Source organism: Limanda limanda, chromosome 2 (assembly GCF_963576545.1).
Source record: "Limanda limanda chromosome 2, fLimLim1.1, whole genome shotgun sequence".
In the NCBI taxonomy this organism is placed as follows: Eukaryota; Metazoa; Chordata; class Actinopteri; order Pleuronectiformes; family Pleuronectidae; genus Limanda; species Limanda limanda.
The window spans coordinates 23,860,953-23,878,506 of record NC_083637.1 but is presented as its reverse complement, the minus strand read 5'-3'; the positions used below and the strand labels follow the sequence as shown (position 1 = coordinate 23,878,506).

General features: G+C 44.8%; 1 protein-coding gene across 1 annotated transcript in view; it reads left to right on the top strand.

Annotated features, from left to right (window-relative positions):
* The window catches only part of jupa (junction plakoglobin a), an 18,580-nt gene extending 1,374 nt beyond the window's left edge, over positions 1-17,206 (top strand). The window contains exons 2-16 of the mRNA XM_061066732.1: positions 8,774-8,820; positions 9,272-9,433; positions 9,551-9,798; positions 10,323-10,561; positions 11,229-11,430; positions 11,791-11,935; positions 12,108-12,211; positions 12,320-12,658; positions 13,118-13,270; positions 13,795-13,914; positions 13,997-14,147; positions 14,696-14,817; positions 15,088-15,127; positions 15,947-16,082; positions 16,675-17,206. Coding sequence (XP_060922715.1) covers positions 8,814-8,820; positions 9,272-9,433; positions 9,551-9,798; positions 10,323-10,561; positions 11,229-11,430; positions 11,791-11,935; positions 12,108-12,211; positions 12,320-12,658; positions 13,118-13,270; positions 13,795-13,914; positions 13,997-14,147; positions 14,696-14,817; positions 15,088-15,127; positions 15,947-16,080 — 2,166 coding nt within the window. The 5' untranslated portion in view covers positions 8,774-8,813 and the 3' untranslated portion in view covers positions 16,081-16,082; positions 16,675-17,206. The remainder of the gene's footprint in view (positions 1-8,773; positions 8,821-9,271; positions 9,434-9,550; positions 9,799-10,322; positions 10,562-11,228; positions 11,431-11,790; positions 11,936-12,107; positions 12,212-12,319; positions 12,659-13,117; positions 13,271-13,794; positions 13,915-13,996; positions 14,148-14,695; positions 14,818-15,087; positions 15,128-15,946; positions 16,083-16,674) is intronic.
* The last annotated feature ends 348 nt before the right edge of the window (positions 17,207-17,554 follow it).

Here is a 17,554-nt window from a genome sequence, read left to right as displayed (position 1 = left end):
CTCCCACTGTGCTGTTCCTGCCAGCACTGATGTCTCCAGGTGTTGCCAAATCTTCCATGATGTCATCACCTTTGCAGATGCTCTGGATTTGACAGAACAGCCGACCCTGCTTCTGTAAAACGCAGGAGGACAATCATCTTTTCATTTGATTACATGACTTAATCCACTTCGATCAGCATCCGGGGTGAAATGACTTTTATTTAGTTTTTTGTGCAATAAGTGATTTGCTGTGTTCTCCACTGTCAACTTTCACATCCAAAGTCAAATTGGACATGGTTGCACATCAGAAGTGGAAGTTGACCCGAGCTTCTGCTTCCCTAACCACTGACTCACTGATCCTAGTGTTTCATTGTTTGGAATTATGAGCGAGTCACACCCTCACAAAGCAGCAACAACATCTCCAAACAGCCCGTGGCGTCCAACTGTTTGGGAGAGACAAACGCGTCCCGCCGAGCTCGGGGAATGTGCGTCACTTTGAGTACGACAGGGCGCCGGTGCTTCCTGCCAGCCGAGCCTCACTGAGCTCAGCCCGTGGCACCAAGCGGTCCGTCGGGCCACAGCGCCCTGGCTGGAAAGCTGTTCCCATCTGGCCTCAGGGAAGAGGGTGAATGGGTGGTGGGACGGCGGTGAGAGAGAGAGGGGGGGGGTGACTTACTGTAGATTTCGCCGCTACAGCTGTGGTTGCACGCTGATAATCTCTCTCTCTCCCCCCCCCCCTGCTTAATTCCCTGATACTGTCCTACATTAGCAGAGCAAGAGGCCAGGAGATCCTTCAGTTTATAAATAGGACTACACTTTCGTAAGGGGATTACTGTATGGCATACACCCCAACCTCTTTGTGTGTCTGGAAGTTTTGGTCGGTTCCTGTGGATTCACCGTCTTACCTCGTCTCGCCACCGGCGTCCAGTGGTGCATGGCCGAGTGCTTTCCAGGGGCTCGGTTACAGCCACTCGGTGTGCACGTCGTCCGACCTGCTGTGTGTTTGCGTATCACTCTTCTATTGTGTTTTTACTGTTCCCATGGAGAGGGAGACGCAGAGAGATAAGGTTTCCTGTCAGCGGCGATAGGGGTCATTGTGGTTTCAGTCATAGGGAAGGTGGTGTGACGGCATCAAAGTGTCTGTGGGGTTAACTTCCAGAGGCTTAGAAGGGAAATTTTCATCAGACAACACCGTCCATGAGCCAAAGCAGATTTATTCAACCCTGCAGCCTCAAAGACACCCGGTGTTTGATTCCTAATGATTATCTCTGATTATCAGCAAGAGAATCTGTTCATTTACTTTTAGAAACTGATGTCTTAAGCTTTAATGTATAAAAGTAAGTAAAGCAAGTGCAACCAAGCATTAGATTGAGTCTCATTGTTTAAATAATTGGCAGCATCGTCGGAAAATACGCAGTCATGCAAAAGATTTCTGCTGTCAGCGACAAAACATCAAATCAGGAGCCTCCAGCAGAGCGCTGTGGCAAAGTGCTGAGCAAGTGAAGCCGGCACTGCCCAGCTGAACACTACATGACAGTCACTGGAATGAATTATTTACCTTCAACAGTTCACGTTGCTGGATCAAATGAGGGCAAGAAAACGTCCCTTACTTAAGATGTCGAAGGCCTAACGGCTGCTTTCTCCCACCACTCGCACTTTTAAAGGCTGTTTGAAAGTCTGCCAGCTTGGTCATTTCAAGTCAGGTCACATCAGTCTAACAGCACACTGGAAGGAGCTGAATCCGTTTGTTTTCTCCATGAATACATTACCATGGATAATTTTTTCATTACCGACGACGTATCCAAGCAGGGATGGAGTGAACTAGATTCCAGCGCTGACTCAAAAGAGAATGTTTTCACAGTTGGATGATTTGGCTGAGCAGTACTTCTCAGCATAGTGACTCCGATGAGTCCTGTGGTGTCTGGTTTTTCTTCTTCTCCTCCTCCTCCCTGTCCCTTAATTACACATCTATGAGAGATAGAGGAAAGTGGGGACAGCAAGGGTGTGGCTAAAAAAAATGAGAGTTAAGCACCAGGGAAGCTTGACACATCTTGACGTCAGCCTTTCACAAGGAAGTTCATTTTGCATGTCGTCACTGTTGAGTGAATAATTTCACAACTCGTTTTTTGTTTGTTTTTCTGTGGTTTCTTTGGTTTCGGGGGATGTCATGCTGAGTTGTGCAACACTGGGGCCTGGGAATACTTATCAAAACAGTGGATGATCTGAAAAATGCATGGGCGTTTAAACAATCAAGGCTTATTCTTCCTCTTTCAGCATATTTGTTCCTTAAACTTGGACATTTTAGAGGGGTTTCACCTCCAAAATAGCTATATATATATATTAAACAATTGATATGGCTGTTGGCAAGATAAGTCACCTAATTTTTGATAAAGCTAGCTTTTCACTCATTTATTTTTGGGATTTCCATGTAGAAGAACAAACGGTGAACTTGTCAGCTGAATCGCTTTATTCCTCAGGGTCCCTGTAGACGTTTGCGCTGCTCTCCAAAGAACCCTCCTCCCCGTTCCCTCGTGCCTCTAATCTCCCTGAAAAATTAATCATCTGTCACATCGCCTCAGCGCTCAGCCGCACATCCATGCGTATTGGTGACGGTTCAAAGTTTTTATAAAAAACTCCTGGTCAGGCCTTTAAACAGGGCTTTGGATTCCGTGTTGGCTACAAAACTTGGCCCGTGAACAGGCAGCGCCATCTTGATGTGCCTCAGCGTCTTTGGTGGCTTCCAGTGGGGGACACTTGAGACCCGGTTTCCTTTTCACTATGACCCTAGTCAATGGGACAATGCGGTCAGTCTTTTCCTCTTCACCCCAAACAAAGTAACACAGAAGCTCTCTGTGCCGTATCCGAGACTTGGTTCATCCTCTTCCGTGATACCATGGAGCATGCAGGGGGGCACATCCTTCTTACTGTAGGTCCAAAGACCAAAACACAGTCCTATAAGTATTCTTTACATCGCAAAAGCCAAGAATAAAACTAATTTGGGATTTAATACTTTTTTTTTAAAAGATAAAAGTGGAATCTCAACATCCTCTAAGATTCACTGTCCTCCTGATGTGGAAGACAATCTTTGCATGACATTATGTGATGTGTGAAGGACAGTTTTGTGAACTTTCTTGTTGTTGTGTATCTTATTGGGATATGCTACACTCTTGTTTTTACCCATTCACTTCTTTATCAGCTTTGTGTAACATGATCCTGCTCAGGGCTCAGTCACCTCCTCCGAGACAGCTCACATTTCCTTTGATTCACAGCGAGGTCCCACAGAGAGTAAACAGCCTGGTACCAGATTACACTCACAGTGCTGCATCCACTGGCCCGATTCAACTCGTACAACAAGTAGCAGCAGTGAATCAAGCGGCCATTATCCATTCTGCTGTTTATTTTATGCATTGGCTGTGGTTGAGTCAGTTATTGGGAATGTTGCCTGATGAGAGAAGGAAGGGGGGGGGCATGCTTTGCTGCATCTGCCACATTAAGACAAACTCAGTTTGTGTGTTGCACAAGTTCACTCCAGCCGTATCTCATTGTCTGTTTCTCTGTGGGCTCTTGGCTTAGCCACGTTGCCATGGTCTGGATTTTATCAACTGCCTGTTACAGTCAATTGACAAATGCTCTCGAATTCTCCCTCGCAAAGAGTGAGTGGGTTCTTAAAATCTAGAGGTCAGGCTTGTTCCTCATTTTAGTGCATGACGTGATAGAGACAACAAGAGCCTGTCACCATAGTTCCGTAGTCACCATGCTTTTGAGTACACAGTTCCAAGGGAGAGTTGTGTAAGTGCAGCTTTGCCTAATAAACGTCCCCTCTCTGACCAGACAGCCCCCCCAGTGTTTGGTGAGTCAGATAATGTTGACCACCACTTCCTGTCACCCATCACAATAAATCCATTAGCTGTGCACCACTTCACATCCTCCCTTATTGATTTTATAACATACCAGCTATCCAGTTAGCCCCCGCTGACTCCATTGCATGGCCATAACAGCTATTGTTGGACAAGTGGGGGGTGGGAGGGGGGGGTTTAGGGACGAGTGGTTTGTGGACCAGGAAGGTTAGTGGGGGTGTTGAGCTGTATCCCAGTGGGACGGCTGCACCCCACCTAAGCAGAGTGAAGATACAGAGAGCACAATGCAACTGCAGAGGCTCAGCTGGCTGCACTGGTCCTTTACGGTGTCAGGAGGATTGGCCTGTGTGAGTGCACGGTGTTGCGTTAAAGCCATGTGGGTGTTTATACTGAGAGGAGGGTGGGTTGCATGTCAGGGGACATGTATGTGACTGTGTGCGTGTGTGTGTGTGTGTAGGGCTGGGATATACTGTATGGTAAATAGTCTGTGCGTGGGCAGATGGTGCCGGAAGCTTTGTACAGATGTGTGGAGACATAATCTGCTTTGTTTGCATGTCAAACCTAAACATGACATTAGCAAGCCTGTTAGAAATCACAAGCCACCAGATGAGGTCACATTTCTACGCCTAATCCCCAGTGTTCTGATAACTGTGGGAGAGTATAATTAACATAAACAAATAAAACCGCCCTGCTGGCAAAAATGTTTGTGTGAAATATGCTCATATTTTCTTTAAGAGTTAAAATTAGAGAGAAGGTTGTTAACACACCCATGTGACTGTATATAGGAAGCTAAAGCCTGGAGATAGTTTGTTTAGGATCAATCTAGGAGCCCATCGGCGAGCGTCTGATGACAGATAAGCCTCAGGGGGCCACTGCCAATATTTTGGGGCTTCCAGTGTAGACAGTGGATGTCTGGGCCAAGTCTCTGTTAGCCATCACTGGTTACAGCTATATGTTTATGAATGCAGATAGATTAAAAAAGTTATAGTCAATGTAATTCGGTCAACGTTGCTCTCCACACTGTTTACCTGTGGGCGACCCACTGCTCAAACGTGATTGGTCGTAAACTGAGGTAAGCCTAAGGGTTTGAGTGACACATTCTAATTTACCAACTATGTTAATGTTCAGTTGTTGTAAGGATGACATATATAAATTCTCTTTTAAGGAGCGTTAGATGTGCTGCTAAGTGCATTTTGTTTATTTTGGAGAGAGCCACACTCGCAGTTTCCATTCCTGCTAAGCTAAGATAATGGCAGCTGGCTGTTGCTTAATAGATACCATACAGACATGAGAGTGACATCCATTTTCTCATTTAGCTCTTGGAAAGAATTCCAGAAAGCATATTTCTCCATAATTTCCAGCTATTTCTTTAATTTCGACACCACTTTTGCAAACTTAATCGTCTCAAGCAGGAGTTTAAAAGTCGAGAAGAACAAGCGACACAAAGCTGGGACCGTGTTATTTACACCCCTGCCAAACAGGCATGCAGCTAAACAACAAATCACCGCAAACACTGCGACGTATATTAGGAGCCGCTCTGGAATACGAGTTCATCTCCAGCCCCCTGGGCCTCTTCCCTGACCTGATTCATTCCTGCTGTGATACAAAGAAGAGCTTAGGCCCACAAAGTCAAAATCTGGCTGGCTGGAATGTTTTTCGCAGCTCGACTTGGTTTGCAGAAGCAGCAGCAGCAAAACTTATTAATTATTTGGAGGATATCCTCAGGAGAATCGAATGTCAGATGTTCTGTTGAGCCCCTCTGGCCAGAAGGTGTTTTCAGCCTCACCCGCTTTGCTCACCAACACGATCTGCCGCCACGCCCTTGTCGAGAGCCTGTCACTGCTGGGGAGACACTCCCTGTCTGACATGCCTGTGGGGGGGGCAGGATAGTCAATCTGTTCTCATGACTGACATCCAACTCATCCATTGTCACAATAGCAATTAGCTGCTGGTATCTGTTGGATTTATGAATTTTTGAATGAGTCAGAGAGTTACTTTTATTGTAGTGTTGAAATGGTAAAATATCACACACTTTTTTTCCAGCTCACGATTTACGGTCAAACACGGGACACATTGAATATGCTATGTTAGTGTGGAATGTCACACTGGTGTTTCAGCATCAGGCGCTGACCAGTATCCATCCTGCTCTTCTGTTTCAACCCGCTCACTGGCTGCTCTCACTGATCCGCATTCCTGGTTTTACTGAGCAGGGTTTTTATTTTCTTTTTTTGGAAGAAGCCCACTAAAGTCATCCGCAGAGACCGTTGCTAGACAAGATAGTGGGAGGCGGCGGGTGTGTTTTCCCGAGGAAAAAGGGGTGGCTTCTATGTAACTGCTGCAACTGTGTGTGGGTGGATGGAGGAGGGTGGTGGTAATGACAGTGATGGAGCAAAGTACAGCAGGAGTGAAAGGAGGGATCACTCATTAACTGTAAGGGAGCAAAGTCCAGTGAGAAGTGCACAATACAAATAGCAGGACTGAGGAGGAATCAGCAGACTGGCACATTAACCTCAATACTGACTTTTACTTTCACCATAATTAACAAAAACAGATGATTTCAATGCTGTTTTTTAAAAAACTTTTCTGTTTAATTATTTTAAGCCAAAACTTTTCATATTTTTTCTTTGCATGGACCATGATCACTGTGGGTGAGGGGAGGGGGGAAATGGGAAATTATGGGAATACCCAAGAGGGACATTTAGCAGTAAACAAGTGAGCAGGACTTCAGACATCAGATGGGTCAGTAGATAACCCCCCCCCCCCCCCCCCCCCACAGTACAGTGCCTTAGTGGAGTTTCGGTTACCTAGGCGATATGCGGGGCGTGTCGCAGGATTGCAACAGTTGGCTGAACCCGCTGCCTCGCCCAGGACAACAAAGACTAGCCAAACAGTGTCCCTGATTTACAGCGAGCAGGACGGCTCTGTGTGGACCCTGTGGATACTGTCGTTCTGCTAAAGCAAAACACTCTTTCTCTGCATCCACAAGTGGATCAGAAGTATTTTTCTGTCCCGTTTCAAAACCACTGAAGTTAAGCTGTGGTGAGCCCGACGCTTGATTTCCCACTAGTGTTTGTCTGCCAGTCACTCACCTTCCTGCTGGACAAACCTTACTGCTTGTGTTCAAAACAGAGGCCACACCTTTTAGTCAGAAGGGAGGGGATACGCATCGTTTTATTGCGTGCTTGCGAGCATAGTTTCTGTCTGAGGCCTGATGAGTCAGTGGATTATCTGTAAGGTAACATGTAGCTGCAAGCACAGACAGTCCTCTGTGGCCTGGTCCTGCGGGATCTCATGCCAGACTGACTGCAGCTGAAACTCAACTGATGAAGACAAAAGACATGTTGGGACTGAACATCATGTTCAGGTGAACATGTATTTTGTACATTTGCATATAAGAAGTAAATGGCACTTGGAAGACCAGAGAAAACGTGGCGACAGAGCTAATGATAGACTTATCAGGAACATGTGGTGCACACACTCACACTCACTATTGTCAGTTTCGTCTTCATACAAATTATATGGAAATGAAAGCCCCCCCTGACGGAGCTACATGATGTGTGAGCTCACACACGCATGCCTGGTGCCTGGGGGAGAAAAAGTGGGCTGGGCCCACTGAGGGAGTGAAACACAACACGAAACATCCTTATGCAAAGCCAGAGGGCGAATCACGAACAGCCTGAGTGTAAGGCACAGAGACAAAGCAGTTCATCTTTACACAGATTCCTGGTCCTTGCCTCCAAATTGTTCAACTCCAACTACAGCACGACTCATTTTGTATTTGAACTGTGAGGTATAACCAGCTGTCACACAACAGAGGTTCACAGATTGAGCTATTGTCCCTTTTTTTGTCGGTTAAATCATTGTCTTTGCTGTGTGTGGAGTGTCGTGGTTCTTCCAGTGCATCTGCAGAAAATGGAAAACGCCCTCTAACATGTACACACACTCACAGGCACAACGCACCCCAGCAACGACTCCTGTCAGTAACATTCAAACATCTGAAAACACTTGTAGCACAGTGAATGCATTGTACCATTAGTCACATTTCGTATAAAGCAGCAGGCATCTATTACAAATGCAGACCTTTTTTTTGTGATGAAGAGGATTTCTGTGGTTGATGATGTGGAAGATAGAAAATGATTTAATGTGGAGATGGAAAACAGCCATGACAGTTATCTGGTTGTGTGGAGCTGCAGCCAAGGATCATCTGTTTTTTTATGTTTGGTCTCTATTTTAACACATATATGTGCGTAGAGGATACAACCTAGTTTGATTAATAATTATCATACTTAATATTTTACATGTTATTCTTCATTGTCCTGACAGGAAGTAACAGGCTTTTTCTTATTCTTTTGCACAGTCAGTGTTCGGGGATTCACACCACATGTTCAAACCAAATTATTTGACTTGATTATTCTACAGTGATCACTTGGATTTTAAATGATAGAAACATATATTTAAGTTTCAGGCATTACACACACACACACACACACACACACACACACACACACACACACACACCCACAGTAGGTTCCTCACTGGGGTCGAAAACCTGACGAGCAAGTTCCTCATTGCCATGCGTCAGCAGCAGGCTGCTCCCACGGCTGTATGGGCGGAGGCCTGGGGGTGAAAGGTCACCTGGGCTGAGTAGCATTCCTGCCTTACAGCTGTCTCTCCGCTCACTTTGCCTTCTCTCCCCTGTGAGTCGCTGCTGCTGCTCGGTGTTGTCATTTTAAGGTCAGGGTGCAGAGTTTGGGGGTTGAAGGGGGTGCAAGTCTGAGCTGATGAGCTGTCATAATACGTAAAAAAAAAAAGTGACAGTTGTGCAAGAGAGTGAAGACCTCACTGGAACCCAATTTTTATTAATTCATGAGAAAATGTAAATATGTAGTGAAGCCAATCATTGTCCAATTCTGACCTGAGCTTTTTTCTTTTTGCAGTTTTTTTTTGTTGAGGTGAGAACGGGAGACGAGGATAACCATGCAAAGTAAGTGTATCACTCATGTTGTATGTCATGTTGCTCCCTTTTCCTCTTCCTCCTTTTGTTGGTAATTCTATTTCAACAATATAGACATTTTATGTTGATTTTATTTGTATTAATTCTTGGTTCACTTTTGTTGAGATCACCTTCTTCTCCAGCTTTTAGAGGAGGGTCGGTTAAATATTTTCTTCATGACCGTGCCGACTTCCAGCTATTGTATTGACGTGTTTATACTGAGGTCACTTCCTTGTCCTCCTTTTATTTGGCATTGAAGAAAACCAGTCGTCCTTCTGTAGAAAATGGGGGAGAAAATTGGAATAAGGATTAAAAGCGTTGTATTACCCCCAAAATATATTCAAAGCCACCACTGAATCTGGAGCAGGCCTGTTAAAGAAATGACTGTTGAATAATGGTTTGGTCCAATATTTCTGACAATTCCGGTCTTTGTGTTTGGTAGTGGGGGATCTTGATGGCATGGTGAAGGTGGCCAAGTGGCAGGACACGATGTATGGCATAGACTCGGGCATCCAGTCCGGGGCCAACACAGTCAAAGACGAAGACGGTGATTACACCACCTCCAAGCACTACACCATGACCACCACTGTCACCAGTGAACCGGGTAAGTCTTAAAACAAGGGTCAATATGCAGACATGTATATGCATATGATCACACCTTTTTGTCAAAGTTACACATGATCTGTTTTATAATGGTTGTTTCCCTTCTCCTTAACTGTAGAAACCCAGTACAGTCTCACCAGAGGTCAGCGGGTGCGGGCTGCCATGTTCCCAGAGACGTTGGAGGAAGGCATGACCATCCTGTCCACTCAGACGGACGCTTCCCAGATGACCAACGTCCAGCGGCTGGCAGAGCCCTCCCAGATGCTCAAGACCGCCATCATCCATCTGATCAACTACCAGGATGACGCCGAGCTGGCCACACGCGCCGTGCCCGAGCTCACCAAACTGCTCAATGACGAAGACCAGGTGATGAAGGGGGAATGTCTGAACTCGTGCTCCTGCAGAGGGTTTTTTCGACAGGACTATTTCTTCACCAGGCATAGTGACGACAAGAGTTTAGGAAATGAGCGCACCCGGTTTACACTAAACAAAGCTAAACAGAATGTTTGGTGTAGCTTCATGTTCATCAATCCTCTCGTTTCACTCTGCAAGACAGCTAATGAAAGTAAACAAGAAAGCAAGAACGTGAACCATTAATAAATGAATTATCACATCTATCATAGATTAAAGGGATACTTCCACATTTTGAATAAAAGCTCAATTGGCAAGAAAGTAAATGAGCCGATTTACAAAAAAGTGGAAGTATTCCTTCAATCAACAACAGATGATAAGTCAATTAATTGTTCACTTGTTAAATTTAATATTTTTGTGAGTTTTTTAATTGATTTAGACTGAACATATGCATCACTATATCATTTTAAAAAGGCGGTAACTTTAATTTCCACCAGTAACAAAAAAATAACTCCTCTTCTCCCCACATCTTCCCCCAGGTGGTGGTCGGCAAGGCAGCGCAGATTGTCAACCAGCTGACACGCAAGGAGGCGTCTCGCCGGGCGCTGATGCAGTCGCCTCAGATGGTGGCGGCCGTGGTGCGAGCCATGCAGAACACCAGTGACATGGAGACCGCCCGGGCCACCGCCAGCATCCTCCACAACCTGTCCCACCAGAGAGAGGGCCTGCTCTCCATCTTCAAGTCTGGAGGCATCCCTGCTCTTGTCCGCATGCTCAGGTGAACAAATGATATTGTAGTTTTATATAAACGTCGAATAATGTGCCCTTTGTTTTTGTCGGGGTATGAAAGGGGGCAATGTCGGCTCCATTTTTAAGCCCATTTTGCTTGTTTAAAAAAGTCACACACAGACCCTGAAGTCATGTTGAATATTTTACAGAGCAGCTTCAGTTGAGGAAGAAAACAAGCACTTCTCACTCACCAGTTTGTACTGACATCTAGTTGGTGCAGCAGGCACATTCTTGGGCTACATCCATGCCACTACATTTTCGTTTAAATACACATCAACTCTTCTACGGATACGCCTGCCGTCCACACTACTCTGGAGTTTAATATCCTCTGTTTGTTTTAAAACTCCAAGGCTGCACTTTTGGTCTGGACAAGCAGAAACTGAGACGTTTGGAAACAATTAAAAAAAAAAAAAAAAAAGTATTTTCAGTCGAGATCACATGACCGCCTTCCTGAAGAAAACAACCAGCAGTAGCCTCGGCTTCCAGTAGAACGCAGCATGGAGACTCGTGTAGAAAACAAGAAACTCATGCTAAAGCTAGTTAGTAGTATCTAACAGTCAGCTTATCCAATGGGGAGAGTGTTTCTTATATGTGTGGCTACATGGTGTGCCATTGGTTTTGTGATACACTCATCACACCTGTTTTCTTTCCCCCAGTTCTCCCATGGAGTCTGTGCTCTTCTACGCCATCACCACGCTCCACAACCTGCTGCTGCACCAGGAGGGAGCTAAGATGGCCGTGCGTCTGGCTGATGGCCTGCAGAGGATGGTTCCCCTGCTGAAGAAGAGCAACCCCAAGTTCCTGGCAATCACCACCGACTGTCTGCAGCTTCTGTCCTACGGCAACCAGGAGAGCAAGGTGTGTTTAGAGTTTGTGCTTGTGAATTTGAAACCGTAGCTGGTACAACAGCTCTTACGTGAGACGTTGAAGTTGTTCTGCTTGTGTGTACACGTTTTGTTGTGGGTGCGGCATGTGAACAGAGTTGTTCAGGTGCTGGAACAGATAGGGTGTGGTTGTAGTTATTTGTTAAGAGTAGTAAAGTGAGAGGATTAACTATCTGTAGTGATTATCTGCCTGGACAAGTCACGGCTTTGCTCAACGTGGTGCGTTGTGAAACGTAAGGGGTTATTTCACAAAGGTTACCTGGTGATTAAAAAGTAAAAGTTGTTCTCCCATAATCTGCTCCTTGCATACTCACACAATTCCTCTGTTTCACAGCTGATCATCCTGGCCAACGGTGGTCCCGAGGGTCTGGTCCAAATCATGAGAAACAACAGCTATGAGAAGCTGCTGTGGACCACAAGCCGTGTGCTCAAAGTGCTTTCTGTGTGCCCCAGCAACAAACCCGCCATTGTGGAGGCTGGTATGTGATATGTTTTTTTCTCTGTCAGCACACACCTGTGAGTACAAAGCAGTCATACAGGTGTGGCAACTTTTGCTGCCTTGGAAAGTGGCCTTTGGCGTCTTGTCAACCACAGAGCAGCATGACAGCAGGCTTTATGAGATGTTGCTGAGTTATTCTCTGCTCCCTGCAGGTGGGATGCAGGCTCTGGGAAAACACCTCACAGGTGCCAGCCAGCGTCTGATGCAGAACTGCCTGTGGACCCTCAGGAACCTGTCTGACGCTGCTACCAAGCAGGTACACATTTACTGATAATATAAACTTTCTTCCTCTTTTTTTTCAGTTTTGTTTCCCTTATTTAAAAACACAGAACTGTCTGTAAACACTTTGTTTTCCTGTTTTCAGGAGGGTATGGACAGCCTGCTGCAGGAGCTGGTGGGCCTGCTCAGCTCCGATGACATCAACATGCTAACGTGTGCCACCGGCATCCTGTCCAACCTCACGTGCAACAACGCCCACAACAAAACCCTGGTCACCCAGAGCAATGGCGTGGAGGCACTGATCCACGCCATACTGCGCGCTGGTGAGAAGGAGGATGTGACTGAACCTGCCGTGTGCGCCCTGCGCCACCTGACTTCACGGCACCAGCATGCCGAGATGGCGCAGAATGCTGTGAGGAGTCACTACGGCATCCCCGCCATCGTCAAGCTGCTCAACCAGCCCTACTACTGGCCCGTCATCAAGGTAGAGCGAGGGAGGGGCAGAGGGCGAGGGGACTAAACTGGAGAAATGTGCTGCTAAAGAGATGATGTGTGGTGGTTTCATGAAGATGTGGGAAAGGGTGATAGACTGCGAAGCAGGGCATTGAGGAAAATTGAAGTGAATGACGTTGAGGGGTTATTGGTTTGTTCCGAAGATGAGAATGGGGGGAATGGATAAAAGTGGACAGATGGACAAAGAGGATGTCAGATAGGGATGAAAGCCAGAGCCCCAGTTAGTCCAAAAGAGCATGAAGTGCTCATGACAGCAGGAACAGTATGTTTTACAGAACCAGACTTTAGATGGGAAAATTATGACATTACAACAATCGTTACATTTATCAACTTCAAGTCTTGAAGCTGTTTGTAAGCTTAGTTGTATTTGTGCACCTGTAACAGTGAACGGTATCCTGATCGTATCTTTGCATCTGCTCCCCGTCCAAAGGCTGCGGTCGGCCTGATCCGTAACCTGGCCCTCTGCCCAGAGAACCAGGCCCCACTGAGGGACGCAGGATCCATCCCCTGCCTCGTCAACCTGCTGCTCAAAGCTCACCAGGACGCACAGAAACATGGTTCATCTGCCCAGCAGACATACCAGGTACATGACAGGCTCGGGTCAAAGGAATGTGTATCATCACTGTGTGCCTTTCAAGAGATACTGCCCTTAAATGTGTTTTTTGAGCTGTAAAATAAATGATTGCTTTGTTTTTGATGCAATACATTAATGCTGGTTTTATGTATTACAAAATAAAATAAATATCTACATTTAAAGGTTGAACATTGCTCATAACGCCACTTAGTGTTTCAAACCGTCTTGGACCTGCCAGGGCCGATAGACTCAACCATTTGGTGGCACCTCTATGTCATGACATTTTAATATATTTGAAAAGGTTAACACCCGCTAATCAAAAGTAGGCAGCCCCCCCACACCGCCAACAACTGCTCGTGGGTGGGACTCTGGAAAGCTGCGCACATTTTTCAAATCTATGCTGAAACTACATGGTCCACCTATCAGAGACGTCACTCAGCCAAGGCCTTGGGATGAAACTATAGTTTTAGGATTAGTGGAAATTAGTAGTTGCGTTTTATTCATATTTCCATTGTGTTCATATTTGTTCTCAGGATGGCGTGAGGATGGAGGAGATTGTTGAGGGCTGCACAGGAGCACTGCACATCCTGGCCAGAGATCCCATCAACAGAGCAGAGATTGCCAACATGCAGACCATTCCACTCTTTGTGCAGGTAAGACGCCGTCAGTGTCTTGATAATTAGCTCGACTATTTTGGTTACATTTTTAATTAATACAAATTGTCTTCCCCCTCAGCTGCTCTACTCTCCAGTGGACAACGTGAAGCGTGTGGCGGCTGGCGTCCTGTGCGAGCTGGCCCTGGACAAACAATCAGCAGAGGTCATCGACAGCGAGGGGGCGTCGGCTCCACTGATGGAGCTGCTGCACTCCAATAACGAGGGCATTGGTAGGATCTCCATATAATGTACTTTGATTAGCTTACTGTAAAGTAGCATTGAGTCATATTTAAAGTGCTGTTCTCATTGTAAGGGCAGTTTGCTGGTACTTGCACTGGACATGACTTTGCCCACTTAGTCCAAGTCCCTTTAATTTGACTTTCAGAATGAGATAATGAAGTTCAACATTAAAAATAAACAACACAAACATTTAATCAGGTTCAGTGTCAAACTCTTAGTTTGACTGAAATGTGCAAATACTAACCACAAACGCATTATTTAACATGACTCATTCAGCAGTTTGTTTTTACATTTACAAATGATGGATGAAAGATGCCAAGACCTGTTTCTTATCTCATTGTTGTTTTTTATCTTTTAATCTTAATGTCAATTTCTTGCCAAGTTTTGGACAATAAGATAAATACAACTCTTGAGTTTGTTCAGTAAATATGAAACCACCCAAAGTTATCTTAGCTTAGCTAGCATAAACATTTAGCTTTTGAAGGGATTAAACTATTTTTGTGCACCTCTGAATGTGTCCTGCTCTGTTTCCCCTCAGCTACATACGCTGCAGCTGTGCTCTTCAGAATCTCCGAGGACAAGAACCTTGACTACAAGAAGCGAGTGTCTGTGGAACTCACCCACTCCCTGTTCAAACACGACCCCCAGGCCTGGGAGATGGTGAGTGTCTGGCGCCCTCCGCTGATACGAGAGCTCAACCTTAAGTCGATTTTGAGACATTTGTTTATTGCCATTAATTTATATTTCAATTATTATGTAACAAAAGTAAGACTAAGGATTGTATAGGACTGGACATGAAGTAATGTGAATTAAGAAACTGACTTCTTGTAATAAAATATATTTAAAATGGTGCTCTCAGGACTATTAATAAGCTTTCTATATAAGAGTTGTTGGTTTTGTTTGACCTTTGCTCTCTTCTGATCTCTGCAGGCTGCCAACAGTGTCCCCATGGATGCACACTATGCAGATGGTAAGTTATTATGGCTGAAATGTGCACATGCAGCACATTCCTCAGCACTAGGTCAATGCACCACATGGTGTTAACATGCTGTCATGTATTAGCAGGTTGACTCCAGGCTGCTGCTCATTTACCATCATCATTTGGTCAGACTAGTTAAAAATACTCAGTCACTCAAATTAGACAGGCCTACATTACATAGATTTCAGTTCTCCTTGTAACTTTCAGCTCCTCAAATCAATCATTCCTTTGTCTTCTACCATCTGTTCAGTTTCACAATTCGTTGCTTTCTTTTGCTCTAGTCACATTTCACCAGATAATCCAAATAGATATATCACACGTTACTACGTAGCCTGATTCTTTTCTGTCTTACCTCCAACTTTTCTTTCATCTTAGAAAAGTTCTTATTCTTTATTCTGCCTTTTTTCTCTCAGCACAACACAACCTATCCCTCATTGCTAAGTCGGTCTAAAAGCTTTTCTCTCCATCAAGCTCCACCCTGGTGTTTCCATATCTGTGTTTGCATCGTTCAGATCTTTCTCTTAATTCCTGTTCTTTCCGTCTCTTGGCTTTTCTCCTTTTATGGCGTTGGTATTTTCTGTCTCCTACTCTGTGCAGCAGGACTCACAGAAAAAGGGATCAGCTTCTCCTCCATGATCAAAATGTTTCAGAGATCTGCCTAAAATGTGTAGAAATGTTTCGGTTTTCCAGTCGCGTTTTCTAACAAGCAGTGACAACAGCAGTAAATAAACCCTCAGACTATGCTACGCAGGAAGCTAAATGACATAATCAGTTGGTCCTGTAAATAACTTGTGGAAAAACAAATTGCAGAGCTGGATGGTGGTTTCCAAGGTTACGGAGGGGGATATCCAGTTGACATGGAGGGCATGGAGGGAACTATGATGCCTGATGAATACGCACCCAGCAACTACGACAGACAGCCGCAGCAGCAGTACCCTTATTAAAGGTCAGTACATGCTTGGATTGTTCCTCGGCCTATCAGGACACTTGGGTCATAACTTTCTTTATCTTTGTCATTAATGTTACTGAGCAAGATGCAAAACCAGAAGCAAAAAAAATCCGTAGCTGGTATTTATTATGAGTTTGGTGTGATCACATTTGATTGACAGTGACCTGGAAACAAACGAGTCCTTTTATTTTTTTCCATTGATTCAAATGCTTTATTCAACAACTAGAATGGGATGGTTGACTTAATACCTCCACCAGGGCCCAGCAGTCTCCTTAAATGCAATCAAGCTGCACCACATTGCACTAACTCATCGATATCATTTCCCTAAATATGCCCAATTTTTTATTTATTCCCTGGATCCTCTTCCTGATCCAGATCTACCCCAACACATACCACACCCTTCCACCGAGTTTCATGGTAATCTGTCTCATGGAATCTTGCTCGCAAACAAACAGACAGGGGTGAAAACATTGGCAGAGGTAATAAGGTGATGTCAAATGATAGGGAGGACAAAGGTCTGCTGATAACATAATAAAATGTAACAATATAACTAACCTTTACCCTTTCTCTTTGTCTCATCTTCTTATAGACGCAGAAGAAAGAGAGAAGTGACAGAGGACATAATGGGACAAAGAAGAAGAGAATATAGAGATTCCAGCAGAGATGCTTCCCTCTGCTCTCAGCCTGATGTAATATATGCAATTTTCGCCGAGTATGGACTCATAATCTTAACAGGGCTCTACTTTGTTTTATAGCCTAATTTTTCTGATTATAATTCTGACGATGGCAAAGCTTGTAGGTTTCTGTTAGAGAACCTTCTGAACGAGTGTGTGTGTGTGTGTGTGTGTGCCTGTGAGTATGTGTGGGAGAGCGTGTGTGTTTGTGCTTTTGGGTGGGTATTCTATGCCAAAGAGATTTTATTTTGTGACGATAATCATGTAGCTTCCTTTTTTTTTCCTTTTTTTTCTTTTTTTTTTATAAGAAAAAAAAACAACAAAAACAGAATAATAGTTGAAAACACTGCCAGAGGTGGCTCAACGTGCTCGGTGCACCTGCTCACCGCTCTTTCTCTCTTTTCTTTTCTTTCTTAATGCCTTTGTAATGAACGCTGCTGTCTATGCTGTGGTTTTGACGCTATATTCTGTCAACTTTCTCTGCCGCTGTGACCCAGGAGTCGCATAAAGAGTTGGTTAACACAGAGTCGTTCTTCTTCTCGGGCACTAATTCAGTAGGAGTGAACAAACTGGGGGGGGGGGGGGGTTGGATGGATGTAGACGCGTGAGAGAGCAGTGTAGGGCTGCACCCACTGTGGCGTCATCAGCTGATTATTAAGTGAACAAGATGGTTGTCCGTGTTTTTTATGAATTGTTTCTCATCTTTTATAAGTTATTTACTGGTAAAGGTTCACATTACCAGAATATTAACATACGTTTGATTAGAAACTGAACTTAAAGAGGTGATCTTTTGTG